The sequence below is a fragment of the Nanorana parkeri genome, unplaced genomic scaffold (assembly GCF_000935625.1).
Source record: "Nanorana parkeri isolate BGI_ZX_2015 unplaced genomic scaffold, ASM93562v1 scaffold1019, whole genome shotgun sequence".
Classification (NCBI taxonomy): domain Eukaryota; kingdom Metazoa; phylum Chordata; class Amphibia; order Anura; family Dicroglossidae; genus Nanorana; species Nanorana parkeri.
In genome coordinates this window covers 371868-388393 of record NW_017307287.1, presented here as the reverse complement: position 1 = coordinate 388393, position 16526 = coordinate 371868, and the positions used below count along the sequence as shown (strand labels likewise).

The 16526-nt window shown below is 38.9% G+C and overlaps 1 protein-coding gene across 1 annotated transcript in view; it reads left to right on the top strand.

Moving 5' to 3' along the window:
- CSMD3 (CUB and Sushi multiple domains 3) overlaps positions 1–16526 on the top strand; it is a 576345-nt gene that overhangs the window by 205258 nt on the left and 354561 nt on the right. Inside the window, exons 23-25 of the mRNA XM_018567203.1 lie at positions 11746–11948; positions 15349–15540; positions 16060–16198. Coding sequence (XP_018422705.1) covers positions 11746–11948; positions 15349–15540; positions 16060–16198 — 534 coding nt within the window. The remainder of the gene's footprint in view (positions 1–11745; positions 11949–15348; positions 15541–16059; positions 16199–16526) is intronic.

The window sequence follows — 16526 nt, the reverse complement described above, 5'->3', positions numbered from 1 at the left end:
ATATTTTTTAATTGCTGTCCCATTAGGAGATTTTCTTTACTTCCGGTTCTGTTCTTGCCAATTAGACAGAAATATCACAAATGGAGACAGAAGTTCTAACACATCCACATAAAAAAGCTGTGCTTTAATGTAATCTGGGAAAAAGTAGGGCTGCCCAGGCAATAGTCTGACAGGATTTTCCAGAAGGCTACATTAGCCAGCTACAATGCTATTTTCCTTTCAGTACTAGGTGATATCAACTGACAAACCAGCATTTGAAGATCTTCTTCAGCTATAATTTGCAGCTTTTAGACATAAAAGTAAAATAGCCTTCTATTGGATGTACTTTATCTAAAGCCATTATCACTTTGGAAGTACATAGGGTAGAGCTCAGGTTCTGATCAAATCTTGTCTGAACCCTTGAGCTCCCCTAAACAAGGAAGTGCCATGATCCAAATGCCCAATCAACTGCGGGATGGGGCATTGAGCTGCAATATAGGTGTATGCATATATAATAAAGTGTATGTAAAGCCCAAAATAAACTTTTTTTATTTGCTCTCTTTTGATCTGTTAAATATCCCATTAAAAGTATTTTGTTATGTTTTTTCAATAAGTTTACAAAAAAATACCGACCGAACATGTCACAAATTAAGAGTTGTCCTGTGTCTTGGGCACAATTCTTTTTTAAAGATTAAAATGTATTAAGAGTTTAATGTGAGAAAAAAACAAATAATACAGAAAAGACAAGTTGCACAATACAGTAAACAATGTAATCTTGGAGAACAAAGGGCCAAAATGATAAACAATGCAAAGTTGCAATGAAGAAGTTGACTTATTCCTACAATTGCTGAGTTATTATTCAGTATTTGCACAGTGCAGAGGTATCCCCAGTGTATCCAGAATAATGAAAAAGGGAAGAAAAAAAGAGTAATTCACCCTCACTATTCATTAATTTGCACTACATAATGATTGTCTCTATGTTGTGAAGAACAGCATTGGGGTAGGTCTGAGTAGTTTAGCAGAGGAAACAGGACAGGGCTGACATCGCTCAAAAAAATGATTTGTTGTCAGCTCATAACAGGTAATTAAGAGCTGAGGGCATTTCTGGCAGATAATCAGGTATATGTCTGTACTTGCAGGGTCCTTGAAATTTTGAAAAGTTTTTAAAATTGTGTTTAATAAGTCAATAGCCATACCAGGATAGAAATTAAGAGGGTTATTCACAAAGCTGACGTAGGCAGCCGAGAGAACACCCGACCCAAAGTGTAGTGAGCCGATCGCTGTTCGGCTATTCACTTCAAGCTTGTAGGGCTGATTTCAGATGTACAACGGCTGAAATCAGCTGTACATTGGCTGGCTTCAGCTAGCTTCGGTTCAGCTGAACATGCTCAGCATGTTCGGCTGAGCTGAAGCGCTGAAGTAGTTTGACTCAGCCGATCCAGCATCTGTATTGGCTGAGCCGAACCTCCGGCAGGCTTCTCGCTGCCGTTCAGCCTATTCTCATAGGGGCCAAACGGCAGTGAGTTAATAGCCGACTACCGATCGGCGGCATTTGGCTCGGCCACTCTGCTCGGTACCACCGTGGTACCGAGCAAAATAGTAAAACTGAAAAAAATGTAGACAAAGAAAGTAGCAAAAAAAAGTTTAAAAAGTTCAATAAATGATAGATCTTAAAAAATAAATAAAGATTTTTAAAAACAGTTTAAAAAAATATAATTGAATAAAAAAGCAAAAAAAGATAATTAAAAAAAATAAATAGAGATCATTAAAAGATGAAACAACAAAAATAAAGATCACTGAAAAATTTAAAAAAAGGAAACAATTGGGCGGAGCTAGCAGTGACACCTAGCTCCGCCCAACTGTTTCCTATTGACCGGGAACTGCTAGAGTCTTCTAGCAGGTCCCGGCCAATGAATAACAACTTGGCGGAGCCCGCTGTGATCTCACGGCTGCCTCCGCCAGTTGCAATGACATGTCTGTCATTGCAACTGGCCAGAGCCAGCCATGCCGAAGCATATGCCTTCGCTCGACTGAGCTGCCCAGCCAGCTTCTGGAGCTGTACAGCATCCCTTCGGTTCTACTGAACCAAAGGGCTCAGGCAGTCGAAGCTAGCCAAAGGATCAGCTGGAGCTACAGCTGATCCTTCGGCTAGCTTTGTGAATAACCCTCTAAATAAATTAAAAACCCACATATGCTAAATTTATTAATCAGTTTCTAAAATCTATTTTCAGCTACTACTTATGGACATTATTTATCTACTTCATAGAAAATAGTGAGCTATGTTTCAGTCCACAACAGGTTGTTGAAGAACAAAGCAACAGCCTACATTTAGTTTATTTAGACCATTCTTGTTAAAAGAAGTAGAGCAAACTTATATTTTATCTTATTAAACAAGGTGTTTTGAAACTTCTATAAGTAAAACAAACAGTTTTATGGGACCATAGTGAGCTTTATAGGTGGTTTCACAGCAGGTGAGCAGATTTTAGTAGATAGAAAAGGTATCAATAAGTTATCAAAGGAGCAGTAGAAATTACTTGACAGGTGTAAGTAAATCTCAATGTCTTCATTGCTGCTTGATTAAATATTCAAGAGCATGGTTGAGAGATGGAGCTTTTTCAGTATGTTAATTTCTAAAATTTGTCAAATTCCTGGGAACAATAGCTGGTAGACAGTCAGTGAAAAAAATAGTGTCTCAGTGAGGAAAGCAAAGAGAACAGCATCCGGCAATGCCTTCAGATCTGCATGCTTTCTTCACTTGATGATGATGACGTTATGATGTATCTAGAATATTAAAGGTTTTTAAAGGGTAGCAATAGAAATAATACAAGAAACTGTCAAGAATATCAGCAGAGATTTACTAGCTCTTTTCATTACTGTAATTTTCTCCTGCAAATGCTTGTGTTCGATTATTTTTCTTAAGAACAGTGACAAATGGTAATGTCAAATTGCCGACACAGAGCTGATCACATTCCTCTGTTAAAACAAATTGAAAGTAATTGACAATTGAATATAAAATCCTTAAATTACCTTGCATGGCTTTTGATGAACTCAGATTAACACAAAAAACATTTACATCATGATCATGCAACTTTTATTGTGTTTCTTTGGAATTCTTAAAAAGTTGTAACTGTTGTATTTGTAGCTGAAGAACTGAATGTGTATGGTTTAATATAATAAGGGCAGCACAATACTGTGGATTAAAGCTTAACTGCAGACAAACAGCAACATACATACTTGTAAGTTTTTCTTAAAGAAGAATTCCAGGCAGTTAACAGCCTAACCCTTGCAATGGAGCTACCCCTGCACTGCAAGGGTTAAGTTCTCATTTTGGTCTAGGGTTTAAAACTTCAAAGAGATTTTAAATTCTGTTGAACCAGTCTTGTGACTCATTCACCCTTGCCAGACATTAGCAAGGTTGGTGAGCTCACTATTCTCCACTGCAGCTTGATCAGAAACCTGCCCTCTAGTTGCTGACAGGGCAATAAAGATACTTTACTGTAGTGATTAGGTCACTTCTCTTATTTTATTCTCTCTTTGTCAGCAAGCCCTCCATTTTAAATCCCAACTGCAGTCTATTTTTTAAAGTGCTCCTGGAGGTTTTCATTTAAAAAAAAGCAGCTCTGGTTGCAATACTCACCTCCTCTTTAGTGATGTGCACTGCAGCGCCTCTTTTCTGACACAAGATTTCCTTGGTCTTCCAAGTTGAATTGTGTGACATACAAGCTAGGTGTATAATGACACACTGTGAGTGCAGGGTGTCATAGACCCCCCTGCACCCCCCTACCAAAAGGGGCAATACCACTGCTGCCTGCACTTAGTGTATTGAAGCATAGAGCAGTGCTGATCATGTCAGCACTTCTCTCTAAAGCATTGAGGACTGCCCACCATTAAAATAAAATCTGAAGAGTAAGAGAACCCCATATGTCACATGATCTGAAGATATATAGAAAAGGTAAGTATAAAATAAAAAAGCAAAAAACACTGGTAGTAGGCACCGGGAAAGGGGAGGGGGCACACTCAGAGTTAGGCTTTAACTGAGTAACTAAACGTCTCAATCACAGGCTGAGACCTGTTGTGAAGAAAAATGTAGGCAGCTAAATATAGGCACGTTCAGATTTTTATGCTTGGGCAGGAACCTTTAAAGGCACTACTTCCCCTACTAACACTTTCCTAGACATTTCATAAAGACTAGTTAACTGCTTGAAGGCGTTTAGACCCCCTTCCTGGCCAGGCCATTTTTCAGTATTCAGCGCTGAGGTACTTTGACTGACATTTATTCCGTCATGCAACACTGTACTGAAATGAATGTTATACCATTTTTGGGGGACAGATACTTGATACAAAGTTACTGATTTGGAGAATAGGTCCAGGCGCAATAACATTAAATTCAGAGGGATCCCAGAATCAGTCACTGCCTCTAACCTGCCTGTGTTTCTGCAGCATTTGTTTGCTGCCCTACTCCCTGCCCATCCCCCGCGGATCTGATTGTAGACAGGGCACACAGGCTATTCAAACCAAAGCACCTTCCAGCTGCAACGCCCAGAGATGTTCTCGTCAGAATTCATTTCTTTCATATTAAAGAAAAGCTAATGTTTGCTGCTAGACAAACAACATCTCTCCCAGACCCGTAAGCACATATCCTGCTTTTTGCTGACATCTCAGCCGCCACAGCGCAGAAGCGGAGGGAATATGCTGCCATCACCACAGCACTGCGTGCAAACAAAATTGCCTATAGGTGGGGTTTCCCCACCAAACTCCTTGTCTCCTATCAAAACAAGATGGTCTCCTTTCTAACTCCGATCGAAGCGGCACAAACTATGCAATCCTGGGGCATGAACTTTCCCACTCCTCAAAGCTTATCTGTCAACAAAACACCACGACCTGTCCCCAAAGACTGGTCTACTCGCTGACTGTGCATCCCTAAACCGCCTGGTAAAGAATGTTAATCACCCCACGCCGGTTGGTGTTGTTCCCACTACTTTGGGATCCCGTTCCTAATGTTTTACTGGAACTCCACTTCCTCCGTCCTACTGTGTGCTATGCACACCTTGCTGTTTTGCCTCGAGTTGTTTACCCTTATGTTATACATGTTTTTCGTTACAGGTATTGAATCTTTTTTCTGCTTTATGATGGGCCTCACCTACGGTACTACTTATGCTACTATGCTTATTTTACTTGATGCAGTGCCTTATTGTGTGGGAAATGCATTTACCATTGCTATATCTCAGATGTATGCCATTACTCTTCTCTGTATGTGGTGCCAGCAAACCTTCCAAGCTCCAGTTAATACTTCCCTATGCCCTTGACAATCAGTTCGCTCAATGCTAAAGGACTAAATAGTCCGGCCAAACGTAACATGCTGTGGAAGGAAGCATCCACAATTCGATGCAATGTTCTATGTGTCCAAGAGACTAATTTCCATAGAGACAACCCCCCAGCTGTAAGAGAAAAGAGTTCTCCCATATTTTTTCCGCCAATGCTGAGAAAAAGAGAAAGGGGTTGTTCATACCGATTAAAAGTTCCATTTCATTCCACCGACATGACTCGATCATAGACCCGCAGGGTAGATATATCATCCTCATAGCAAAGTCTAACAACCATCTGATGACATTGGTCAATTTGTATGCCCCTAATTCTGGGCAAAATAAATTATTTACCTCCCTATTAAAAATAATTACCCCGGTACGTCAAGGACATTTAGTGATCTGTGGGGATTACAATGCTATTCTAGACCCACTTCTAGACACATCGAGCAAATCGAGATGTCTTGACCACACACTGACAGCTATCCTTTCTTCACATGATCTCTATGATGCCTGGAGATGTTTATATGGCATGGAGAGGGATTATACCTTCTACTGACACTCCAAAAATTCCTACTCCAGACTGGATGCTTTCCTAGTGGATAAACACACTCTGCAGCAGGTTACTAAGGCTGAGATTGGCCTGATCAGCTGGTCTGATCACGCTCCAGTCTCAATATGCCTATTCCCCAATTCTACACCCCATGTCTCCAATATATGGAGGCTAAATATACATTACTATCCAAACAAGAACATAGGAATTGCGTCCAGTCTGTGTTGGAATCCTTCTTTGCTGCCAATGTCGACACTGTCCCCAGCCATACTACCGTGTGGAATACCCACAAAGCTTTTATTAGAGGTATCCTCATAAAAATAGGGGCCAGGGAAAAAAAGAAAAGAATTTGCGGAAATTACCTCCATCCTCGCACAGATACGCAACTTGGAGAACACAAACAGTCCCCATCCACCACTATAGCTCGAGAATTACATCAGCTCCGGCATAAACTTAGTCTCCTCCTCACATCCCAACACGACTTTATGATAAAAAAATGAAATTGACTCACTACAGTCAAGGTAACAAAGTAGGTATCCCAAAAAATAGCCTACCTAACAAAGGCCCAGGGGAACCGTCTCTCCAACCCTGCGCATATGGCTAATTGCTTTAGTCAATTTTACTTATCCCTCCACAATTTACATAACTCTCCCACAGTCTACCTTGACGGACATTAACACATTTCTAGACTCTAGAGTCCTTGGAAGCACTAATAGTTACTATTCCTAAACCAAACAAACCCTCTGATGATCCTGCGAGCTACAGGCCAATCTCGCTTCTCAACATGGACCTTAAAATCTATGCCAAATTAATTGTTAACTGATTGCTACATATTATTCCTTGCCCGGTTACATTCAGACCAGGTCGGGTTTCGGTATGGAAGACAAGCCCCGGACGGGACAAGGAGACTCATCAACTTGCTTCAATGTGCTGAGCGCTCCATATCGCCTTCTCTGCTCCTATCACTGGACGCAGAGAAAGCATTTGATAGAGTTCATTGGGGATATCTCCAAACGGTATTGCAGAAATTTGGCATAATAAACTTTCTAGGTTCCGCCATAAATGCCCTCTACACTACACCAAATGCCAGAGTGCTAACGTCCGGTCTGCTATCAAACCCATTCCCCATAAACAATGGCACAAGGCAAGGTTGTCCTCTTTCCCCACTCATCTTTGCCTTAATGATGGAACCGTTGGCTGTGGCTATCCGTCAGTCTCCGGACCTAAAGGGAATTCCCATTGGCAATGTCACACATAAGATTGGACTCTACGCGGATGATGTCATCATCTTCCTCACAGATCCAATGCAATCTTTGCCTGCAGTACACCACATTCTAACAAAGTTTGGGGAGATCTCATTTTACAAAATTAACCATACTAAGTCTCAGATGTTACTAATTAATTCTACCCCTTCACTTAAAAGATCAATCACTGCCATTTCCCCTTTCTCATGGGCATTTTCTGACACCTTCACATATCTGGGGATACAAATCACATCACCTAGCTCCAAACTCTTGCAACTAAACTATACCCCACTTCTATACAATATGCAAAATGTCTGTAAAGACCTCTGCCACCCTCCAGTCTCATAGGCGGGTAAAATTACCTTGGCCAAACTGTACTTCCTCACATACTATACCTATTCCGGGTTCTGGTGAAGGGGGCATGCCCCGGAAACGCGTTAACGTCACTACACACAGGAATTGCCCAGTGGATGTTTTACTGCCTGTCAACTCTCATTCCATGGCTTTGAGTACCATTCTGTTTTTACTCTATGTTCATTGAAATAAAATTGACCTGCACCAGGAAAGGTGCCCCCTTTGTGCTTATTTTCAAGACTCTCAGCTTTCCCGGCTTCTTTGGGGCAGCATGCCCAAGAGGATTTCCCATTGAGGATTGATAGTTTGTGGTGCTTCATTGCTTTTACTTTTTTTACGGGCACTACCCATCCCCTTACTGCCTTCATACATCGCCTCCCTACAAAAGGTTCTCGACTTATTCATATGGAATAATCGCAAACCTCGGATGCCAAAAAAGAGCCTATATACCCCCAAATCTCACACGGGAGATTTGGGCACACCTGATTTAGCCTTATACTACAAGGCTGCTATCTTGGATCAGATCCGACATTGGTGGACTTCTGCCTTGAACAAACCATGGACACATATGGAACAAACGGCGGTCTCTTTTGACCTACGTTCCTTATTGTGCAAAATGCTTCTTAGACACATTTTCCGCTGCCATCAAAGGCTGGTCCTCACTTGGCCCTGCCTCCCCGCTTACCAACTGCTACACTCTGAAACATATCCCTATCTCTTCACTAGAACATATTATCACTGACCTAGGGATATCCCACTGGACTCCTCTCGGTATCACTCGCCTAGACCAAATATTCTCTGACTCTACTCTTAAATCCTTTGGCCAACTACCAACAATATAACATACCTACCAAAGACTTTTACAAATATCTAAGGATCAGGCACTACCTATCTACAGCTCAACTTGGGGATACTTCATTCCATAGACAATCCATCTCCTTCTTCTCTACAGCTTCGCCACTAATGAAAGGTATTTCCTTTTTTATAAGCTATTGGCTACTCCACTGAGTGATGAAAAACTTCCTGTTATGATGTGGTGGGAGGAACAGCTGGGGTTCACTCTCTCCCCTATATCCTGGCATCAAAACATAGCATGGACACTAAAGGCATCAAGATGTCTTACACACTGGGAATCAGCCCTAAAAATATTCCATAAATGGTACTATCCCCCGCACAGATTGTATGAAATGTTTCCATCAACCTTTCCACTTTGTTGGAGAAACTGTGGACAGACTGGTACACTGTATCATATCTGGTGGCAATGCCCCCTGCTGCAACCATTCTGGAATACCTTCTTCCACTTTCTCAGTGGGGTCACTCAAATAAGACGTGAACCCTGTGCACAAATGGCCCTCCTAGGAGTAGGGGTGATTGATTGGCCTACCAACTCACAAATCTTTGTGACACACAACATTATTGCAGCTAGGCTCTCCATTGCCAGACTATGGAAACAACAGACGATCCCCACACTGTCCACTGTAATAGAAATTATAAACCAAAATTCCCACTTTGAATATCTTTTTTGCTAGAGCACATTGAAAAGATCATAAATTCCTCAGGGAATGGGACTGCTGGATGAATGACAACCGATGTACTACCCGACTGCTCCCGAAATATTAACTGTCCCCAAACAGCCTAACTAATGGCCAATACTATCCCCTATCCCAATCCTATATTGACACTTTTGGATTGGAACCCCACACATAAATTTCTAGCATATACCTAAACTAGAGTGGCTCATGTTAGACGATGAACGATACACCTACAACATACCTTATCCCATCTCAATGCATCGAAAACCTGTTTTAGGTCTCCTCTCCTTTCCCCTTCTTCCCACATGTTTGTATGTCATTCCCCATCCATACCTCCTTTCCCATCATTCCATTAAGATGCAAACCTACTATTTGACAAAAAAGCTTTAACGACACCATCTCCTGGTTCTGCGCTGAGCAGCACCATAACACTAAACATGGGCATTTACTGTAGTTATAAAATGTATGCAATGTGCAGTTCTACACACATACCACTGTACTACACCATTTGTAATACTACCGATTGCTTTGTATACTTGAGCCATTGGCACTATGTGACCTGTAAACCGTAGTATTTCTTTGCAATCCTGTCTTATCATATGCAAAAAACCTTAATAAAGACGTATTGTTAAAAATAAAAGAGCTTAATATGCAGATGAAATACACATGAGGGAGCTTTTCTACCTTCCAAAGAATTTGTATTTCTGTCCATCCAGTTCAGAGATTTACAAAGCTATGCTACACAATACAGTCCTGGTAGGAGACCTATTTTCCTTTGCTGTACAAAAGTATTATTAACCCTTGCAGTTGGGCTACCCCAGCACTGCAAGGATTAACTGCTTGTTTTGGTCTAGGGAGAAAAAATAACAAAGTTATGAGCCAGCCGGCTATGCCAGAACTCCCTCTAGCCTCTCCCCTCCTACATTGAAGCAATGGAATTTCCCTCAGTGTCCTCATGTTCTATACACTGTGTATAGAACATGATCATTTATGAGACTCTATAGGATCAGAAAGGCTCCAGGGACCAGTCTAAGAGCCAACTCAGAGGATCGAGTGAGTATAACTTTGTTCATTTCCTCCCTAGACCAAAATGAGCATGTAACCCTTGTAGTGTGGGTGGTACACTGCAAGGGTTAACAATAATTTTCCCCTGAAGTTCTTCTTTAACTCCTCAGTGACACAGCTTCAGAAAATGTTTTCGCTGCTGGGGACTGGAGCAATTTTGCCATTGTTGTGATTGTTTAACCTCAATTTTAAATTTTCCTCATGTATGGCACCTACACATGTTATATACCGACAAAATGGACTTTAATTTGATGTGACATATGCATATAGAAATACTTATTTGTTTTAGAATATAACATATTTTTTTTACTTTTTAACTTTTGTTTCCTTTTTTTACAAATTTTTAAAATGTTGAAATCTTTTTTTTTACACTACGGGGCACTAAGGGGTTATTTTTTTATTTACAGGTGCTTTAATACTTAGTATCTCTGAGGAGAATACTGTATTCTCCTCAGAGATACTTTCTATCACTTTTGTAGCACACAACCGGCTAGCAGCTTACAAAACACAATGAGCTGTTTGACTCTCACAGCTCAGCGATCACAGAAATCAGCTCTCGCTGTGATCACAAGGCTGTGATGACCTATTCCGCTGTTGAGGGTCTGCCTCGGACCCCAAGGGACCCATCAACAGCAGTAGCTCAATGAGCGCTGGTCCCTTCTTAGACCAGCACTCATGGTACCACATGGCAGGATTATCCTGTCACCGGTCATTAACAAACTGAACAATCATGACGGGATAATCCCATCACTGGTCAGGAAGGGTTTAAATAACAATTACATGTCTTTGACTAGACAGTGAAATGAAAAGCAGCAAACAATTGACTTTATCTTTCTCTTACTCTGCCCTCTCTTCCTATAAGCATATTCTTTTTTCATGCATTCATATTCATCATACCTGTCTGGCTTCCATTCTTGCCTTTTCCTCTCCTAGTGCTGCTACATAGGAAATTGCAAAAGACTAATAACAGATCCAGGTATTTCATTGCTTGAAATAATGATAATACTATCTTATTATTTAATGTAGTTCTGCATGAAAGCATATCTTTAATATCTGTCTGGAAATTAGCTTTAAAGCCATTCTGTTTGTATTTGCTCAACTACAAGCTTTTAGGTAATTGGAGGAATAGGACAAACTTCAGAGCAACGGACAAATTCACAATCCACATATTTAAAAATTCTCTTTGTTATTAAGATCAAAAGTCAGCTGAAAAACAGATATTGTGTAGTATAGCCATTTTAAAGCTTATCTGAAACCAAAAGCACAAAATTATAATATACTGCAGATGACCAGTCCTTATATGTGTTGGCTCCATTATTTTCTTTTTATCCAAGCTTGTTTTCACTTGTTTTCTCCTGGTGATTCTGCCAGCAACACTCACTCTACTATGTCAGGGTAACAATATAAAATTACAGGACTTCAACCCTTGCCTCTAATTCATACTATGGTTCTGAAATCCTCAGAGATAGCTGAGAACAATGTAATTTATATCAGTCAGCACAGGCAGAGAGTACAGGAACTTATCAGCTCACAATATTACAACCAAGATCAAAAGGTATCTTTTACACTTGTTGAACAGATATAACAAAATGTTTTCAATTGTATATGCAATAAACCAGAAGGAACCAAATAACAGGAGCTCATTGTTAGGGTTTACATGCCGTTTAAGGTATACCAAATAAAAACGTACACACTTTTCTTTCTTTTTTTTACAGTCTTCAGTTTCTTGCATTTGACACTGAGGCATCGCATGACATCCTGAGAGTTTGGGATGGACCCCTTGAAAATGAGATGTTACTGAAGGAAATCAGTGGCTCTCTTATCCCGGAAGGAATTCATAGCACTCTTAATGTCGTGACTATACAATTTGATACAGATTTTTACATCAGCAAATCTGGATTTGCCATTCAGTTTTCAAGTAAGCTATTCCTTACGCAGAGTTTATGTTTTTCCTTCCCGTTGCATATGGCAATAGTGTAACAGCTGTACCTATGTTTGAAACTCAGCTTATATTTTATTTACTATTCTTGATCTAGGATATTTTTTATTTCATACAAGTTAGAAGAGCACTTATAAAGAAAATTCAGTAAAAATACAACACATTTATAATTTATTTTTCCTTTCTTGTGAACTTTTGAACTCTGTCAGATTCAGAGGAACTTTTGATTTATATCTGTTGTGATTTTCTTTTTTTAAGCAAGTCATATAGCATTTTCATCTATGTAATATTACCCAAGGAAGAAGGACAAAGTCTTTTTTGTAAGATTTAAGAGACAAAACATATTTTACTGGTGAACTTATAGTTGTTCAGTTTCTTATTTTGTCTCTTCCTTCTACCTTTTGCTATGTCTACATGATGTTGCCACAATTATTTAAGGAGTTAAGAGTGTTCCCCTAGGAAAGTGAATGTTCAGTAAGCTTAGTATTTAAGAAACTTTGCTCAATCATAAATTGTGCTATCAATTTTTTATTTCCTTTGCCAATGATTTGATATTTATAAGTAAGCACAGATTCATCTTATTTACGAACATTACGTGTTACAATGTTTGCTTTGCTATGGGAACAGCCTTATACTTCTTTAGCAAATTAAATCTGCAGACTTTACTTTAAAAGGTGCACCCATTTGGGCTGAAATCCTCATACTAATTTTGGAGCCTATTTCTTGTGAAGTTGAATCAAGTTTGCTTTCTCATATCTGAGTTTCCCCTCGATGACTTGTGATCTATTGACTGATGGGGGAATATTCATAGAGCAGTAGCAAGCACAGATCCACAACATTGATGAAGCAGGGAGATACTGCAGACCCTCATGACAGCTCCCTCTCCAGCGAGGAGAACAGTAAGAACCACTAAAGTGACAGCACCAAATCTTACTTCCTATCTAATGAGACTAGGAGATTTACCAAAAGCAAATAGGCTTTTCTCTTTGCAAAGGAATATTCCATTAGCTTAGTGACTGTAGTAAAAATTCACTTTGCAAAGGATATCCAATCACAACAAAGGAAAAATAAATTATTTTTTTCACATAATTGGATGATTGAAGTCAACAGAGATTTCCCTCATTTATTAACCTAAGGGAAATTATCTTGCAATGTGAAAATCCATTCCCACAGGCTATATTCCTTTAGTAAATCAACCCCATGAAGTCCGAGGCAGCAGTACCTGAGATCTCACACTACAGATATACAACTGCAATGTGAATGCACTGCTTTTTTGGGGGGAAAATTCAGGCAAAAGGTAGATTGTCTGGGTACTGCTAAGACACAATTAACATTTTAAGATCTTCATTTTTTGATTGCAGGTTCACTTTAAATATAAGCTGTGCAAAATTATGTGGTTTATTAATAAGTATGCAAAGGGAACAGTTACTCACCTGTCTAACTTTTTTATTATTTTGTTTGAACAAGTAGCTGCATATGTATACTCCCTATTCAGCCCTAGTGTTTAGGATTCAACTATTTGGCTTCCTGCAAATGGATCAAATAGTTTATATGATTCACCTTGCATATATTGGTCTATAAAAATGATGACAATTGCCTAAACAGTCCTAATATTTTCAAATTATGCTGTGGCATTAATGTTACTAGAGATGTAATTATCACTGTGAAATGCAGATTGAATAGAAATTAAGTTTTCCAAATGTATATCTTATTAATGAGATGTATATCTCATTAATTATATGTCAAGGTAAGGTGTGAATATTTTTTTTCTTATTAGCAGTTAATTCAAGATGTCATTAGATCACTTTTGCATAACAAAGAAGAAATAATTCAGTAGGTTTTGCGCTTAACGTATTAGATGTATTCTTAATACCCCCAGGGAAAGTGTAAATGTATATGAAAGTTTCTAATGATTGATTACATATAGTGCAGGCTTAGATAACCTTCCACTCTCCAGCTGCTATCAAAGCTGCAGGGCAAATTGGGCCTTGTAGTTCTTCAACAGCTTGAGGGGGCAGGTTTTCATTTACTAACATGTTGCTTATTTAATTTTAGTTACATATCTTATAGAAAAAAACATCTTCCTGGGAGTACCTGAAATTCATACAAAAAACATATTAAAAAAATAAAGAAGCAGAAGAAGTGATACCTGGAAAAAATGTATCCCCAAACAAATAATGAATTCATCATGTCATAAAAATTATCCAAATTCAATAATGCCCCTTCATTGCTTTCCAAATCTATGCACAGAGCTGCCCCAGTCACCAATCAAGCAGACACTAGAAGAGTATGTAATACATCAATCCAAAGAGATGCATGTTTTATTAAACCTTATAAGATGAATACAGAATGGGACCTGAGTTTAAATGTGTGTCTGTGTAATGCATATACAGTATATTAATTAATGGTCATTGACTACAAGTTCTTGTTAGCGCAACACCCGCATGATCATTTCCATCCAATGACAACAGCAAACTGGACTCCAGAAAACAATCTGCATGTGAATGTAGATAATGCTTTAAGTAATTACTGATACAATTTGCTTCACTTCACATTTCACAATTCATATTTCTTCTAGTTCTTTGTTTTGGAACATTATGGTTTTAATTCTGCAGTGAAATGGGTAGATTAAAATTGGTGGTTTATTTACTAGAGGCAAATAGGCTACAAGTTGCAAAAATAGGCACTTTTCAAAGTTAATTTTCTCCACATTTAATATGCTAGGGGATAATTCCCTTGCAAAGTGCACTTAATCATGAGCAATGATAATAAAAAAAAACGTTTTTTTGCTTTTATGTGATTGGATGATGGAAGTCATCAGAGCTTTACCTCGTTCACTAAGCTTAGGGGAAAATTCACTTGTAAAGTGCAAATCCCATTGCAAAGGGAACACCCTATTTTCTTTAGTAGATCAAACCTGATTCACCACTGGATCTTTACTATTCACTACCCTAAAATAACACCCCATCCTAGGCCTTGTGAGTGATACAGACAGCAGTATAGATCATGAAAAGTAAAAAGAAAACAAAGGCTCACATGCTTGTGCATGAATTGCGTGGTATGTTAAGTGTTGTGACCACAACCAGTATGCTCAACTGATTCCGTGACAATGGTTTCTTGGACACATAGAAATTATGCATCTCCTCATCTAGGCACATAGACAGCAAGAAAAATCTAACACACTCTTTCTAAGTTTGTCAGCAAGGATTCATGGGCAATGGTTTAAACCATGCACCAAGGTGAACTAAGTAGACTGTATACATTTAGCAGTGTTTTCTAGATAGCCTAGATCTGCTTTTTAATGATCATGTGTACCTATAGAAGTGGTCCTATATTATTACTTAGCATATCATCCAAGTACTCTACATTTTGTCTTTAGGCTCTGTGGCTACAGCGTGTAGAGACCCCGGGGTTCCAATGAATGGCACTCGCAATGGGGATGGAAGAGAACCAGGGGATACTGTTATTTTTCAGTGTGACCCCGGCTATGAATTACAAGGGGAGGAAAGAATAACTTGCATTCAAGTAGACAACAGATTCTTTTGGCAGCCAAGTCCCCCATCATGCATAGGTAAATTTTAATCTTGTCATTAATGCTCATATGCATGCTTGAAGTGGCACTGTCATTATTAATTTTACCTTCCTGACTGTAGGAAAAACGGCATCAATCGTAAGCATAGCATGTTAAAATATATATAAATGATGATGGAGATTACTCTTATTATAATTAATATTTTATGACTCTTAGCAGTCGTATAGTAGTTTGAGAAAAAAATATTGAATCATTGGGATGATCATTATACATACTGTATAAACAAGTGACAGAGCCTTAAAATATGTGTATAAAGTTAATTGTTTTAACCTTTGTTTAGCAGTAAGAATTTTCTCAATTATTAAATGTGATTTCAGCTGAGTGCAGCTCTAGGCAAATGTGTATGGCTCTTTAAATTGTGGTATTTTATCATAATATATTTTGGCTAACCCATGATTGCCATTAACCCATAGCCTAAATATATTTGTTTGCTCTTTGAAATATTTAATAATTTGGAGCCATACATCCTGATTTCTCCTAACAAATTGTTTTTTTCAGCCCCATGTGGTGGCAATCTAACAGGGTCTGCTGGCTTTATTCTGTCTCCAAATTTTCCTCACCCGTATCCACACAGCAGGGACTGTGACTGGACCATTACTGTCAATCCAGACTATGTAATTTCATTGGCTTTCATCAGGTAGGTTCTCTGAATAAATTGACCAGTCACCATCCCTGTGTTCTTCTGTAGTTAGCTTTTAAAGTCCACACTTATTTAAGACCATGTCTTTTTTAACATCTTTTTTAAATAATATAAATATATGTGTGTGTTTATAGTGCATGTAAAGGTATTTATTTCACTGTATGCTTTTATGCGTACATAGCAATGCAAATAATACAAATTGTGAGTTTTGCTGCTTTAGTTATGGTCTTGGAATTGTTTCCATGAATTGTTTAGTCTGGTGGCCATATTGTTCTTGAAGAATCAACATCAACACATTCCATTGTGTCTTTAAATGCTGGGGTAT